Source organism: Mandrillus leucophaeus, unplaced genomic scaffold, assembly GCF_000951045.1.
Source record: "Mandrillus leucophaeus isolate KB7577 unplaced genomic scaffold, Mleu.le_1.0 Scaffold198, whole genome shotgun sequence".
NCBI classification, from domain to species: domain Eukaryota; kingdom Metazoa; phylum Chordata; class Mammalia; order Primates; family Cercopithecidae; genus Mandrillus; species Mandrillus leucophaeus.
In genome coordinates this window covers 2,761,808-2,776,813 of record NW_012102009.1, presented here as the reverse complement: position 1 = coordinate 2,776,813, position 15,006 = coordinate 2,761,808, and the positions used below count along the sequence as shown (strand labels likewise).

The window sequence follows — 15,006 nt, the reverse complement described above, 5'->3', positions numbered from 1 at the left end:
GACATATTTTGGTAAAGCTTTGGTCCTCTTTAAGTCTGCAGCTGCTTTCAGTTGTTTCCTCTAGGAAGGATGCTTTTAGATGTTCTGGTAATCCTGGAATGGTAGAATTGCTACTTACTCTGATGAAACATTTCACCTGGCCCTTCCAGAACAAGTTAGGGTCCTCTGGAATCACTGTTCTCTTTAAGCTAAATAAGGAATCAAAAATAATTCACCTGAAAGCCCAAGTCATATAAAATAAATATTATCCACAACTGCTCTATTACCATGTGAAACTTATTAATTTGTTTTTTTACTGAAGCGAAGTCTCACTATGTTGCTCAGGCTGGTCCTGAACTCAAGCTATCCTACTGCCTCAGCCTACCAAGTAGCTGGGATTACAGGCACGCACAAGCACACCCAGCTACCATGTGAAACTTTAAAAAACTGTTCAATAATTTTCCCTCCAAAACTTATTTGGATGAAAAAGTAAGAAATTAGTAACGAATAGAGCTAGGTACTAATCCTGCCTTTGCCATTCATTAACTTCTGTGTGATATGAACAAATCACTAGTGGGCATTATTTTCTCATATTCTGAAACATGAAATAGAAGTAGGAATGTGTGTAGTGGGGAGGTGAATATGAATCAAAAGAGAAATGTACTACAGATACTTATTATAAAGTAAAAAATAACAGTCCAAAATTGATCAAGTGTAATGGCTAGGAGACAAGTGGGATCACAACTGAAAAAGAAGGGTAATCAGACTAAAAGGAGGTGTCCAAATTATTTTTCTCCTCCCCGCTCCTCCCACCCCAGCTATAATGTTGATGCTGCTTAACCAATTAACTAACATTACCAATAAGTAATAACCAATTAATGTGTTAGTTCAACATTAAAAGTCTCTGTAACTAACACATTAATTGGTTATTACAACCAATAAGTAATAACCAATTAATGTGTTAGTTACAGAGACTTTTACCTCCAATATTTGTTACTGTTAACCCCAAGGCACACTATAATGTCCTTATAAAAATGTTTAGGGTGATATACTTGGCATTTAATGATTGAAGAAGGAAATGAAATGAATACCAATATATTGGTGTATACCAATATATTCATTTCCAAAGATATATGTATCCACATAATTGGACAAAGACTTTGATTTTTTCTTTTGAGACAGGGTTTCATTCATGTTGCCCAGGCTGGTTTTGGACTCCTAGACTCAAGCATTTCTCCCCACTCGGCCTCCCAAAGTGCTAGCATTACAGGCATGAGCTGCCACACCTAGGCCTAAATTGCATTTTATTAGTTTCCTTTAGAGATAATCCAAAATCAGACTATACACTTCTGCAGAAAAGTACTTTTGAACTACACATTATGGTGTCCTTTGCATTACCAAGTACTTCAGGTTTAGTATTTGTTGAATAACGGAAATCTTGTTTTTTAAACTTCTTTTTCTTTTTTTTTTTTTTGAGATGGAGTCTCGCTCTGTTGCCCAGGTTGGAGAGTGCAATGGCACGATCTTGCCTCACTGCAACCTCCGCCTCCTGGGTTCAAGCAATTCTTCTGCCTCAGCCTGCCTGGTATCTGGGATTACAGGCACCTACCACCATGCTCAGCTAATTTTTGTATTTTTAGTAGAGACAGGGTTTCACCATGTTCACCAGGCTAGTCTTGAACTCCTGACCTCAAGTGATCTGTCCGCCTTGGCCTCCCAAACTGCTGGGATTACAGGCGTGAGCCACCATGCCTGGCCTTTTTAAACTTTTTACTTGAACTAATGTTTGACTTGCAGAACACTTGCAAAAACAGAACAGAGAGTTCGTGTGTACACTTCTTTCAGCTTTCTTTCTTTTCTTAAGAGGCAGTGTCTCACTATGTTGCCCAGGCTGGTCTTTTCTCAAACTCCTGGCCTCAAGCAATCCTCCTGCCTTGGCCTCCAAATAAATATAAACAAATATTTATTGAGTGCAGTCTGTAAGACTAGTACTGTTCTGGCTGGGCGCAGTGGCTCACGCCTGTAATCTCAGCACTTTGGGAGGCCGAGGTGGGTGGATCATGAGGTCAGGAGTTTGAGACCAGCCTGGCCAATATGGTGAAACCCCGTCTCTACCAAAAATACAAAAAAATTACCCGGGCATGGAGGTTCATGCCTGTAGTCCCAGCTGCTCGGGAGGCTGAGGCAGAAGAATCACTTTAACCCAGGAGGCAGAGGTTGCAGTGAGTCAAGATCATGCCACTGCACTCCTGTTGGGTGACAGAGTGAGACTCCGTCTCAAAAAACAAAACAAAACAAAGCAAAAAAGACTAGTACTGTTCTAAACACATGGGTACAGCAGAGAATAAAGCAAAGATCTTGCCCTCATGTAGCTTATATTCTGAGAGTAGTAGAAAAACAATAAACAAGTAAGTGTATGTTAGGGAATGGAAAGTGTGATGAAAATCTATAAAACAGGGTAAGGGAGATAGAAGATGAGACAAGAGAGTAACACACTGTCAGATAAGGCCCTTTGACTACTTGATATGTGAGTAATGATCTGAAGTGAACAAGCAAACCAGACGCAAATCTGCAAGAGGAATGTCCCGGCCACCTTTAGCCAATCTGTTTTAGATTTTCTGAACTTCCCAGATGATATTAAGGTAGGCTGCAGACACTACGAGAGCTAGCTTGTTTTCTGGTTACCCTTACTCTTTACGTGTCCCAGTCCAAAGACGACGGGGATGCAGTTTACCAAGGTGCCCAACCTTGGTAGGTCCCCATTTCAAATTCTTGTAACCCTGGCTCCAGGAGCTGCCAAAAGCACAACTCAACCTATGAGGTGCTCTTTATGACTGGAAAAAGTCCCCAGGATAAAAGCTCCTTAAGCACATTCTTCTTCTTTTTTTTTTTTTTTTTTTTTTTGAAACAGGGTCTCTCTCTGCCACCCAGGCTGGAGTGCAGTGGCACCATCTCAGTTCACTGCAGCCTCCACCTCCCGGGTTCAAGCGATTCTCCCGCTTTAGTCTGCTGAGTAGCTGGGACTACAGGCGCGCCTCACCAAAACCAGCTATATTTTTAGTAGAGACCGGGTTTCACCATGTTGGCCTGGCTGGTCTCGAACTCCTGACCTCAAGTGATCCGCCCCCCTCGGCCTCCCAAAATTCTGGGATTACAGGCTTGAGCCACCGCTCCCAGCCTCAAATTACTCTTTTAAATAGCTGTACCTATTTACACTCCTACCAGCAGCCCAAGAGTTCTCACTGTTTCACATCTTCATTTCACCCTTGATATTTTTTAGCTTTTACTTTTTGTCAAACTATTGGATAAAACTCAGTAAACAACCTTTAGCCATTCTCTATCCTTTCAGATTAGCCTTTCTAATACTATTTTTCAGGGATAGCTGACTGTGTCATCGCCTAGCACTTAGAAGGTGCTAAGCAAATACTCATTGAATGATGTAACTTTCCTATTTAATATCCTTGAATGCTTTTCCAAGTCCGGGGGCGGCTTCCCTTTTCTGAGAGCCTAATAATCACGTATTCATTTCTATATTCCCAGAACCTGACAAAGTTTGAAAATTATCCTGCAGGCAACACTAGGTCAATGTTTTTTCGGATTAATTAATAACCAATAGGATATCGTATACCTCTGCGATGCACGCATTTCTATTATCGCACACACCGAATCATACCTTATTTATTACTTATCCACGCAGATGGTGAGATCTGTAGCCTCGGCATCTACACTGTGTCTGAAAGTAGGCACGAAACCGGTATTTTTTTAATTGAACCGTAAACTTGAATCAAACTTGGAAGCCTTTAAAGGGAAATGCAAAGGTACATGCGCAGTGATGCAATAGGGTCGTCCAATCAGAGTAGGGCAGGACTGGACAGTGCAGCGGCTAGGTAGTGCGCACGCGCACCGGGCTCGTCCGCGATTGGCTTCGCCGAGGCGGGAGCCTTGAGCTTCTCCGGTGGCGAGGGGAGCGCTGGTTACCAGAAGTGCTTCTTTGCAGGGCCAGTAGTTTCTGTCAGATTTTCGCCGGTGCGTCCTGGAGGGGGAAGCTCGGGAGGCCGCGACAGCCTGTAGGCTCGTGCGGGACAAAGCAGGGAGTGGCGCCGGAGCAGGCCTCAGAGGGAAGAGGGAGGGAAGGAGGCAGGAGCGACCGAAGTGGCCTCCTGCGGGCCTGCAACTTTGGTCTGAAGTGCGAGGGACGCCCTGGCTGCTGGCCCCGGGGGGCTAGGAGCGAAGGGCGGGTGGTGGGGGTGTAGAGGTGTGCGTTTGTGTGCGAGGGATGGTTCTGGGCTGTGGCCCCTGGGGCCGCCCCTGCTGTCGCTTTGCTCAGGCTTCTGTGGCGTTTGGGTCTCTCCCTCACTCCTGCACTGGGAAGCCCCTTCCCCAGGACCAGGGGGTGAAGGCTCCGCGAACGCCCTGGAGAGTGTCGGTACGCCTTCTTTAGGGACTTTTACCTCCTCGCTGGTCAGGTTTTTCTTGTATTTCCTTAAAATCTTTTAATCGATTACCTTATGAAAGATTTTCTAGGTAGGTACAGATGCTTCTCGACTTACTACGGAGTTGAAAATATCCTAAGTCGAAAATGGATTTAAAACAGCTAACCTACTGAATATTAAAGCTTGGCCTAGCCTACTTTTGTTATCAAAAAAATTAATTTTCAGCGGTTTATTTTAGATTTGGGGGTACATGTGCAGGTTTATTGCATCGGTATATTACGTGGTGCTGAGGTTTGGATACGATTGATCCTGTCACCCAGATAGTGAGCATAGTACCCAATAGTTTTTGAACCCTTGCTCCTCCTTTCCTCCCCCTTCTAGTTGTCGCCACTGTCTATTGTTGCCATCTTTATGTTCATGAATGCCCAGTGTTTAGCTCCCATTTATAAGTGAGAACATGCAATATTTGATTTTCTGTTTCTGCTTTAATTCGCTTTGAGTAATAGCCTCCAGCTGCACCCATGTTGCTGTAAAGGACATGATTTCATGCCTACCTTAAACATACTCAGAACACTTACCTTAATCTACAGTTGGGCAAAATCATGACCACAGACAGTTATGTGGTTACTTGCACAGTTTCTACTAAATGCTTATGGCTTTCTTAAAAGTTGAAGAATTCTAAGTGAAACCGTCCTAAATTAGGAACCATCTGTATAGCCGGAGTCTCAAAGGAGCAACTTAAGGCATGAAGTGAGATAATTACTACTTAATGTAGTTGGAAGTCGAAAAGCAGAAACAGCAGGGAAAGACTGTTGCTGGTTCTTGGTAGAGTTGGTTTACTTACATTCTTGCATCCCAGACGTTTGATGGTTGCACATACCTCTCTTTAAAGCCCAGACGAACCCAAAGATTCTGGTCATTGTCCTGTATGTTGAACTACCCCTTTTCTATCTCCCCCACAGGACCTTCGTCATTTCTATTCTCCAATAATACTAATTATAGATAGTAATATTACAGATAACATTGAGTGCTTATGTGTCAAGTTTTGTTTTAAGTGCTTTACATATTTCATTTAATCCTCCCAACAGTCCGGTGTGTAAGTATGATTATGGTACCCCCTCTTAAAGATGAGGAAACTGAGACACATGGAGCCTAAGTAAACTGTGCAAGACCATTGGGAAGTGTCAGTATTTATATTCAGGCATTTGCTTTCAAAGTTGTGTTCTTATTTACCACAGTGTAGTGCCAAGTACTTGTGGCTATCTGGTGTATTGCAGTTGTCAGCTTGGCCTTACCATTTTACTTGGAAGGACTGAAGCTAATAGGTGTTATAGAAGTTGTAGCATCACATCAGGGCTACCAAATGGCTTTATTTCTAGGACCTGGGAAAAGGGCTCAGACAGCACTAATTAATTAATTTATTATGGACAGGACAACATGAACATACAGAACTAGTTTAAAAAGCTATAAGGGTGCAGTACTCTTTTGGGGGGAAATGTACTGATTTCTGCATTTTACTTTGAAATGCATCAACAAATTAAATGTCTTGATGGGTGCCTAAGGTCATATGTAAATAGCACAGTTTGGATTCTAGCCAGGCAGCCTGGCTGGCTCCAGAGTCAGTCTGTTTTCTTAATCACTGCTCTGTGATGATGCTTGTATGCTTGCATTATCATTTTTATTAGTTTACAAAATAGGAAGGTTGAAAAATCAGAAATCATGTATTAGATGTAGAAGGGTTTAGGGTAGTAATTCTTCACATTTAGTGTTGAAAGAAATTTTAGCATCTAGTTCATTCTTTATTTTATAAATGAGAAAATTGGTGTCTAGAGAGTTAGCTTCCCCAAAGTTAAGCATCCCTGAAATAGCAGAATCTGAACTACACTCTGGTTTCCTTCATTTCTACTGTTGATGTTTCTAACTACTGTATTTTTTTAAGTGTTCCTTTTGAAAAAGTGTCAGAATTTTCACAGTATTAAAGGGGAGTCTGATTAATGTAGAGAACAGAATGATGTGGACATCATATTTTTATTAATGCTATCTAGAATTTATTAGTTTAAGAAGGCTCATTATCTTATTTCAGTTGAACTATAGTCACTAAAATCTTTAGTTTTAAATTTCAGCTTCTATTGTTCTATTTCATTTGACCATTAAGTAACTGAGTCTAAATGCAAGGCCTAACATCCATGTCCTCTTGTGACAGTTGCCATTAATCACTTTCAAACTTGCGTAAATTATATATTTAGAGACCTGTAGTATTCTGCTTACCCATTATAAAAAGGAAATTAGTTTAATGAAGTTATTTTGGCATGACTTGTTTGGCCAGAATTTGTATTTACTTCTGGCATTGGCAAATACTGCTTCTAAAGCAGTCAAAAACCATCTGTTTCATAATTTGCTCTAAGATTAAAGATTATACTAATAGAGATCTATTTTGTTGTTGAATAAGAAATGAAAGAGAGTGACCTCTACTACTCATTCCTCAAACTATGTAAAGGCTGGTTATATATCAAATATTTACATGTTTCATCATTTTAACATTGATGAAATTAGGAAATGTCTAACCATCAATGATAGTGTATCATAGTTTAATTGGCTACACTTTTTTTCTTGGATACATAAAATAATGGTACATCTTACAACTAAAAAAATGTTTAGTTTTAAAATATTTACTTTTAAACATTTCTTTTATATGGACTAACAACCAAGAGTATATCTTACAATTGATGGCATTTTAGATTTGATGAAATATGGTAATTTAAAAAATCTAATTCATGATACTTTTCCCTATTACAAAGGTAATATTTTCATTGTAAAAAATTTGAAATATACAGAAAATAACTCAGAATAGAATAAAAATTACTGGTTATTCTAACCAGACCTAGAAATAATTACGGTTAATATTGTGGCATGTGTTTTTCTAGTTTTTAAAAAACAATTGTATATTTTAATATATGACATATATATCTACTTTATAGCAGTATAATTTACAGTGTGCAGTTAGATGTGTACATTTTGATGTTTTGATATACAGATGTATATATACTCCTGTAACCACACTACAATCTTATATAGATTATTTCTGTCACTTCAAACAAGTTCTCTCATGCTCGTTTGCTTTCTAGTCTTTTAAATGTACATATACGCGTTATCCTTTTTCTTTTTCTTTTTAAAAATTAGAATGAGACTGGGCATGCTTTGTCGCCATTTTTCCTTTGATTTATCAAAAAATATTTCTCATGTCATTAAACATTTTTTTAAAGTGTTGTTCCCTGCCCCCTCCCCGCCCCAATTAATGGTATCGTTCACATAACAAATACTGAACTCCTTCTGCGTATTTGGTACTGGCAATATAGTGATGAATTGTATGTAAGATTTCATGCCTGAGTTAATAGCTCAGGGGGAATGATAGGGCAAATTTCATTGCAGTATGAAAAGTGCTTGTGTAGTGCATATGCAGAAAGGTCCTCCAGTCCAGTCTTTGGGAGGAGATGAAGAGGGCTCATGGTTAAGACTTCTAGAGGATAAGGTAGAATTAATCAGGCAAAGAAAAGTCGGAAAAAGCATTCCCAACATTATATAAGAGAAAGTTTGTTCAAAGCCTAGAGAAAAAGAGAACATGGCTAGCTTGGGGAATAGTACTGACTCAATTTTGGTGGTATATGAAGACAGTGTGTTCTGTTGTGTGGGTGTACCATAATTTATCTTGTACTTCATTATAGACATTCTTTTTCCTTTTTCCCCCTACTGTAATTAATACTAGCATGATTATTGTTTTTTCTTTCTTTGTTTTCTTTGAGACAGAGTCTCGCTCTGTCACCCAGGCTGGAGTACAGTGGTGCAATCTCGGCTCACTGCAACCTCTGCCTCCCAGGTTCAAGCGATGCTCATGCTTCAGCCTTCTGAGTAGCTGAGATAACAGGCATGTACCACCACACTTGGCTAATTTTTTTTTTTAGACGAGGTTTCGCTCTAGTTGCGCAGGCTGGAGTGCAATGGCGCTATCTCAGCTCACCACAACCTCTACCTCCTGGGTTCAAGTGATTCTCCTGCCTCAGCCTCCCGAGTAGCTGGGATTACAGGCACGCATCACCACGCCTGGCTAATTTTGTATTTTTAATAGAAACAGGGTTTCTCCATGTTGGTCAGGTTGGTCTTGAACTCCTCACCTCACGTGATCTGCTCAGCTTAGCCTCCCAAAGTACTGGGATTACAGGTGTGAGCCACTGCACCCGGCCTCAAATTTTTATATTTTTAGTAGAGACAGGGTTTCCCCATGTTGGCCTGACTGGTCTCAAACTCCCGACCTCAGGTGATCCACCTGCCTTGGCCTCCTGAAGTGCTGGGATTACACTTGAGCCACTGTGTCCTGCCCAGCTGATTATTCTTATATATGACTACTTAGTATTATCTCTGATAGTTCCTTAGGTTAAGTTGCCAGAATTGGAATTTCTGGGTGAAACAGATAACGTTGGTAGTCATGTTCATCTTTGCTGATGGCTTATGTTAAATAGTGTTTTGTGGTATTGTTTTGAATTGGAGTACTTGCTACTATCCATTGCAGAAACATGATGTATGTATGTAATGTCCTTGTTTTCTATCTGTTCCCCTATCCAGTCCTCATAGAAATAAGATTGAGCAAAAGTTGGGAAACCTGGTTCTAGTCTCTTGATTTATATTTTTAAAAATTCCACTGTTTTCAAATGAAATAGGATAGTAAAAACAAATTGAATTATAAAAATATCTTTTAAATTATCAGATTTCATTTATTCAAAATATTTGTTAGTGATGGTAATGTATCTGTCACTGTTGCCAGACACATTATAGTGATTACTGGTGGAGAAAACAAGCATGAGATTGCTACCCTCATGTGGTTTATGGATTAGTGGAATAGAAAAAAAGCAACATGTTTGATATTTGTATGTGAATTGTATTTCCTTATATTTTGACATTTTTATTTAAATTGCTTTTAAGAAGATACCATGATTATACTTAAATTTTTGATAAATTGACATATACTTAAATTTACACCATTTGTATTAGTCTGTTCTCACACTGCTAATAAAAACATAATTGAGACTGGGTAATTTAAGGAAAGAGGTTTAATGGACTCACAGTTCCACATGACTGGGGAGGCCTCACAATTATGGCAGAAGGCAAAGGAGAAGCAAGCCACATCTTACATGGGAGCAGGCAAGAGAGTTTGTGCAGGGGAACTCCCATTTATAAAATCATAGGATCCCGTGAGACTTACTCACTACCGTGAGAATAGGCCCTGGCTTTGACATGGGGATTATTACAGTTCAAGGTGAGATTGGGGTGGGGTTACAGCCAAACCATATCACCGTTCAATTTAAATCTTAAATTATTTTCAATAGCCCTTGATGAAAAATAAAATCTTACTAGCTATTGAACTTGTTTTCTTTTTCTTTAGAACAAAAAAAAACAAGAGATGGGCTCTTTTGGGCTCAAGCGATCCTCCCACTTTGGCCTCCCAAGATGCTGGGATTAAGGATGTGGGCCACTTTGCCCAGCCTGAAGTTGTTTTCTCAGGCTTATTCTCTTATGTTTTATTTTTGTTTTTTTCTGTTGAAGTCTTGCCGCTATGTTGCCCAGACTGGTTTTGAACTCCTGACCTCAAGGGATCCCCTCACCTCAGCCTCCCGAGTAGCTGAGACTACAGGCATGCACCACCAAGCTCCTCTTATCTTTTTTCTTTTAATTTTTATTTTTAATAGAGACAAAGCTCCTAGGTTCAAGGGATCTTCCCGCCTCATCCTCCTGCCTCATCCTCCCAAAGTACTGGGATTACATGCATGAGACACCACGTCGGCCCCTTTTACCTTTTTACATATGTCATGGCTGTATTACCACACCAAACTTGAGTCTACCTGCCTGGCACAGCAAAGCTGTCTGCAGACATTGGGATTTGCAGCAAGAGAAAGTGAGACATTTATTGCAGGGTGCCAAGCGAGGAGAAGTGGGCAACTAATGGTTAAGACTCAAACTCTGTGATGGCTTACATGCAAGCATTTTTAAAGATGGGGAGGCAGAGGTTACAGGCAAAGTCATAAATCAGTGCATCATTGATTTGGCCTAAAAAGGTGAGACATCTTCAAATGGGGGCTTACGAGTCATAGGTGTATTAAAAGATTCTCTGATTTGGGATTGGTTAAGGAAGTGAAGCTTTGTCTAAAAACTTGGGGTCAGCAGAAAGGAATGTTGAGCTCTGGCCTGTGGGTATGACTTCCTCCAGGCCTCTGAATAAGAAATTTAGAAAAAAGAATAGCAGAGTTCAGTCCTTTTTCCCCTAATGTGAGGTGTGTGTGTCAGTAGACACATTTGGTGGGGGTCTGGATTTCTGAAAAACAACTCAAGGACGTATGTTAAGATGTTACCTTTAGTTTCTATAGGGAACCAAACATTTTGTCACTCTAACTTCCCTCACCATTATTTTAAGCTATTACCTTCTTGCTAATCATATTGCTCATATACTTCTCAGGGCTAGCTAGGTGCCTGGAATTTCCTTTGAAGGAACTGAAGATTTTCCTTTGTTTCTATGCTTGGGAGGCCAGGCAGGCCCCTAAGAGGGGTTCCTGCTGCATCTCGGTTGTAGTTTTGAGCTATTTTTATATTTGGGGGTGATTGTAATTAGATTCATAGATAGTTACTGTTTTGGGTATTTTTCAGGTCACCACCGCTGAATATGAGACGATCTGCAGCGCCAAGTCAGTTGCAGGGAAATTCCTTCAAAAAACCAAAATTTATACCTCCAGGAAGAAGTAATCCAGGTCTGAATGAAGGGATTACAAAACTGAATCCAGATATAAAACTATTTGAGGTAAGACAAAACAGGGCTTATAATATAGATAATATAGAGAAGCATGTATGTTTAAGAAAATGCCATTTAAAGAGTTAACAGTATTTTCTGCCTGTTGGAATTTTCAGTATCTCTGAACACATCTTCTGAAAACCTTGGAAATGAAGATTACATAATTTTTTTTTAAGAGGAATAACAGGATGGGCACAGTGGCTCATGCCTGTAATCCCAGCACCTTGGGAGGCAGAGGCAGGAGGATCACTTGAGCTAAGGACGTCAAGACCTGCCTGGGTAACATAGTGAGATGCCGTCTCTACAAAAAATCAAAATTTAGCGGGGTGTGGTGGTGTGCACCTGGAGTATCAGCTACTCAGGAGGCTGAGGTGGGAGGATCACTTGAGCCTGGGAGGTCGAGGCTGCAGTGAGCTGTGATTGTGCCACTGCACTGCAGCCTGGGCAACACAGCAAGACCCTGTCTCATTCAGTCAGTCAGTGGAATAACATGTACTTGGGTCTATAAAATAAACTTTTGGTGATGGTAAGTAAGTACCTCTTTGAGGGAAGGGGTGGAGATTCTAATCAGTGTTCTTTTTAAAGTTAGTACATAAGTAAGTGAAAACTTCTTTAAGGTGATTTAAAGAGAAAAGACACATAATGATTTGTATCACTATTCCAAACATTTGTTCTCATTTTTATCTATAAAAAGTGAATACTGGCTGGGTGCAGTGGCTCACGCCTGTAATCGCAGCACTTTGGGAGGCCAAGACAGGCAGATCATCTGAAGTCAGGAGTTTGAGACCAGCCTGGTTAACATGGTGAAACTCCGTCTCTACTAAAAATACAAAAACTAGCTGGGCATGGTGGTGCATGCCTGTAATCCCAGCTACTCCAGAGGCTGAGGCAGGAGAATTGCTGGAACCCGGGAGGTGGAGGTTACAGTGAGCTGAGATCATGCCACTGTACTCCAACCTGGGTGACAGAGCAAGATTCCATCCTCCGTTAAAAAAAAAGAGTGAATACTGGAAGCAGTTTTAATGTGTCTCATTTACTATTAAGAAAAAGGATTGTTTTGGTCTTAGGTCTAAGATCAAAGGTGTTAGTATATATGAAAGGTATATAAAGTATAAAGAAGGCATATAAAATGGAGAATTCACGCTACCTACTACTCTGCAATTCCCTGATCCTTTTATGCTATAGGGATTAAAGTCTATTAATTTTTTCCCTCTTCTTTTTTATTGTGGTTAAGCATATATAACGTAAAATTTGCCATCTTACCATTTTTAAGTGTACAATTAAGTGGCATTAATAACTTTCACACTGTTGTGTAACCATCACCACAATCTGTTTCCAAAACTTTTTCATTACCCCAAACAGAAACTCTGTACCCATTAAACATTAACTCCCTGTTCTCTCCACTCAGCTCCTGGTAACCACTATTGTACTTTCTGTCTCTATAAATCTGACTGCCCTAGGTACCTCATGGAAGTGGAATCATACAATATTTGTCCTTTTGTGTCTGGCTTATTTCCATTAGCATAATGTTTTCAAGGTTCATCCATGTTGTAGTGTGTATCAGAACTTAAATTTGTTTGTATGGTTGAATAATCATTATGTGGTTTTACCACATTTTGTTTATCCATCCATTAATCTATCTGATGCATGCTTGGGCAGTTTCCACCTTTTGGCTATGGTGAATAATGCTGCTGTGAACATTGGCATCCAAGTTTCTGTTTGTGTTCCTGTTTTAGTTCTTTTGGGTTATAACTAGAAATGAATTTGCTAGGTAATGTGGTAATTCTGTGTTTAGCTGTCTGATGAACCATCAAACAGTTTTTCATAGCTGTACCATTTTACATCTCCACCAGGAATGTGTGATGGTTGTAGTATCTACATCCCCAGGAGTACTTGTTATTTTCCATTTAAAAAATTGTTTTATTATTGGCATCTCAGTAGGTGCGAAGTGGTATTTCACTGTGGTTCTGATTTGTATTTCCTTAATTACTAGTGGTGCTGAGCATCTTTTCATGTGCTTATTGGCCATTTATATATCTTTGGAAAAATGTCTATTTAAGGCCTTTGCCTGGTTTTTAATGGTATCTTTTTTTGTTGAAAAAACCTTCTAATTTTTGACTCTGCTTTTTTTGGTCTGTATGTGTTTGTTTTATCCTATATTTCTTTACCAAGTAGATTGTTTAGCACTTACCAATGTAAAAATTCTGGCACACTGTAAGGAGAAAACATAGGCTTTTTTTTCTTAATAAGGTTTTTCTTTCTTTCCTTTTTAAAATACAGCTTTATTTAGGTATTGATAGAGTTTGGATATTTGTCCCTTCAGAATCTCATGTTGAAATATGACCTCCAGTGTTTGAGGTTGTCCTAATGGGAGATATTTGGGTCATACGGGATGGTTCCTTCATAAATGGCTTTGTGTTGTTTTCATGGTAATGAGTGAGTTCTCGCTGAGTTCACATGATAAAAAAGAGTGTGGCATCTCCCCACTCCCTCTCTTGCTCTCCCTCTTGCCATTGAGACACAGGTTCCCCCCCACTTTTTTTTTTTTTGAGACAGAGTCTCACGCTGTTGCCCAGGCTGGAGTGCAGTGGCCGGCCACCACGCCCGGCTAGTTTTTTGTATTTTTTAGTAGAGATGGGGTTTCACCGTGTTAGCCAGGATGGCCTGGATCTCCTGACCTCGTGATCTGCCCGTCTTGGCCTCTCAGAATGCTGGGATTACAGGCGTGAGCCACCGCGCCCGGCCTTCAGGTTCCCCCTTTACCTTCTACCCTGATTATAAGCTTCTGGAGGCCCTCATCAGAAGCAGAAGCTGGCACCATGCTTCCTGTACAGCTTGCAGAACTGTGAGCCAAAATAAACCTCTTTTCTTTATAAATTACCCAGCCTCAGGTATTCCTTTATAGCAATGCAAACTGACTAATACAGATATAACTTAAATACCATACTTACTACAACTCAGTGGTTTCTAGTATATTCACAGAATTGTGCAACCATCTCCACAGTCAATTTTAGAACATTTTCATGACACCAAAAGAAACTTTTTATCAGTAATTTATTTCTTATTGCCGAAATATCAGTTTTCTCTTACCACTGAAACAAATTACCACAAATCTAATGGCTTAAAACAACACAAATGAATTATCTTATAGTTCTGTAGGTCAAAAGTTCAACACAGATCTAAGATCAAGGTGTTGGCAAGGGGCCTACATTCATTTCTGGAGATTTTAGAGGAAATCTGTTCCCTAGCCTTTTCCAGCTTCTGCAGATCACCACATTCCTTGGCTCGTGGCGCCCTTCTTCCTTTTTCACAGTCAGGGAAGCATGTTTGAGTTCTCATGTTTTCTTCTCTTTGGTTTTCTGCAGCTAGAACTCATTTGATTAGGTTAGGCCCAACTGCGTAATCCAGGATCATCTCTCCATTTCAAGGTCCTGGTCCTTAATCACATCTGCAAAGTCCTTTTTACCACATAACAATACATTCACAGATTCTGGGGATTAGGGTGTGGACATCTTTGGGAGCCATTATTCTGCCTATGACACTGAATAATCTTGTTTTAATATACCACATTTTATTCATTCTTTAGTTAATGGTCATTTGGGTTGTTTCCACTTTTTAGCAATTATGAATAATGCTCATGAACGTTTGTGTATAAATTTTTGTGTGGATATGTGTTTTCATTTCTCCCTCCTTCCCTCCTTCCCTCCTTCCTTCCTTCCCTCCCCCCTTCCTTCCTTCCTCCCTTCCTTCCTTCCTTCCTTC

At 40.1% G+C, this 15,006-nt stretch overlaps 1 protein-coding gene across 3 annotated transcripts in view; it reads left to right on the top strand.

Annotated features, from left to right (window-relative positions):
* Window positions 1-3,883: 3,883 nt before the first annotated feature.
* Window positions 3,884-15,006, top strand: part of RAD54B (RAD54 homolog B (S. cerevisiae)) — a 103,401-nt gene continuing 92,278 nt past the window's right edge. For 2 of the 3 annotated variants that reach the window (XM_011978647.1, XM_011978646.1), the window contains exons 1-2: window positions 3,891-4,005; window positions 11,103-11,253. In XM_011978647.1, the coding sequence (XP_011834037.1) occupies window positions 11,119-11,253 (135 nt within the window). In that variant the 5' untranslated portion in view covers window positions 3,891-4,005; window positions 11,103-11,118. Of the gene's footprint in view, window positions 4,006-11,102; window positions 11,254-15,006 lie in introns of all 3 variants that reach the window. The other variant, XM_011978648.1, reaches the window with a different exon arrangement.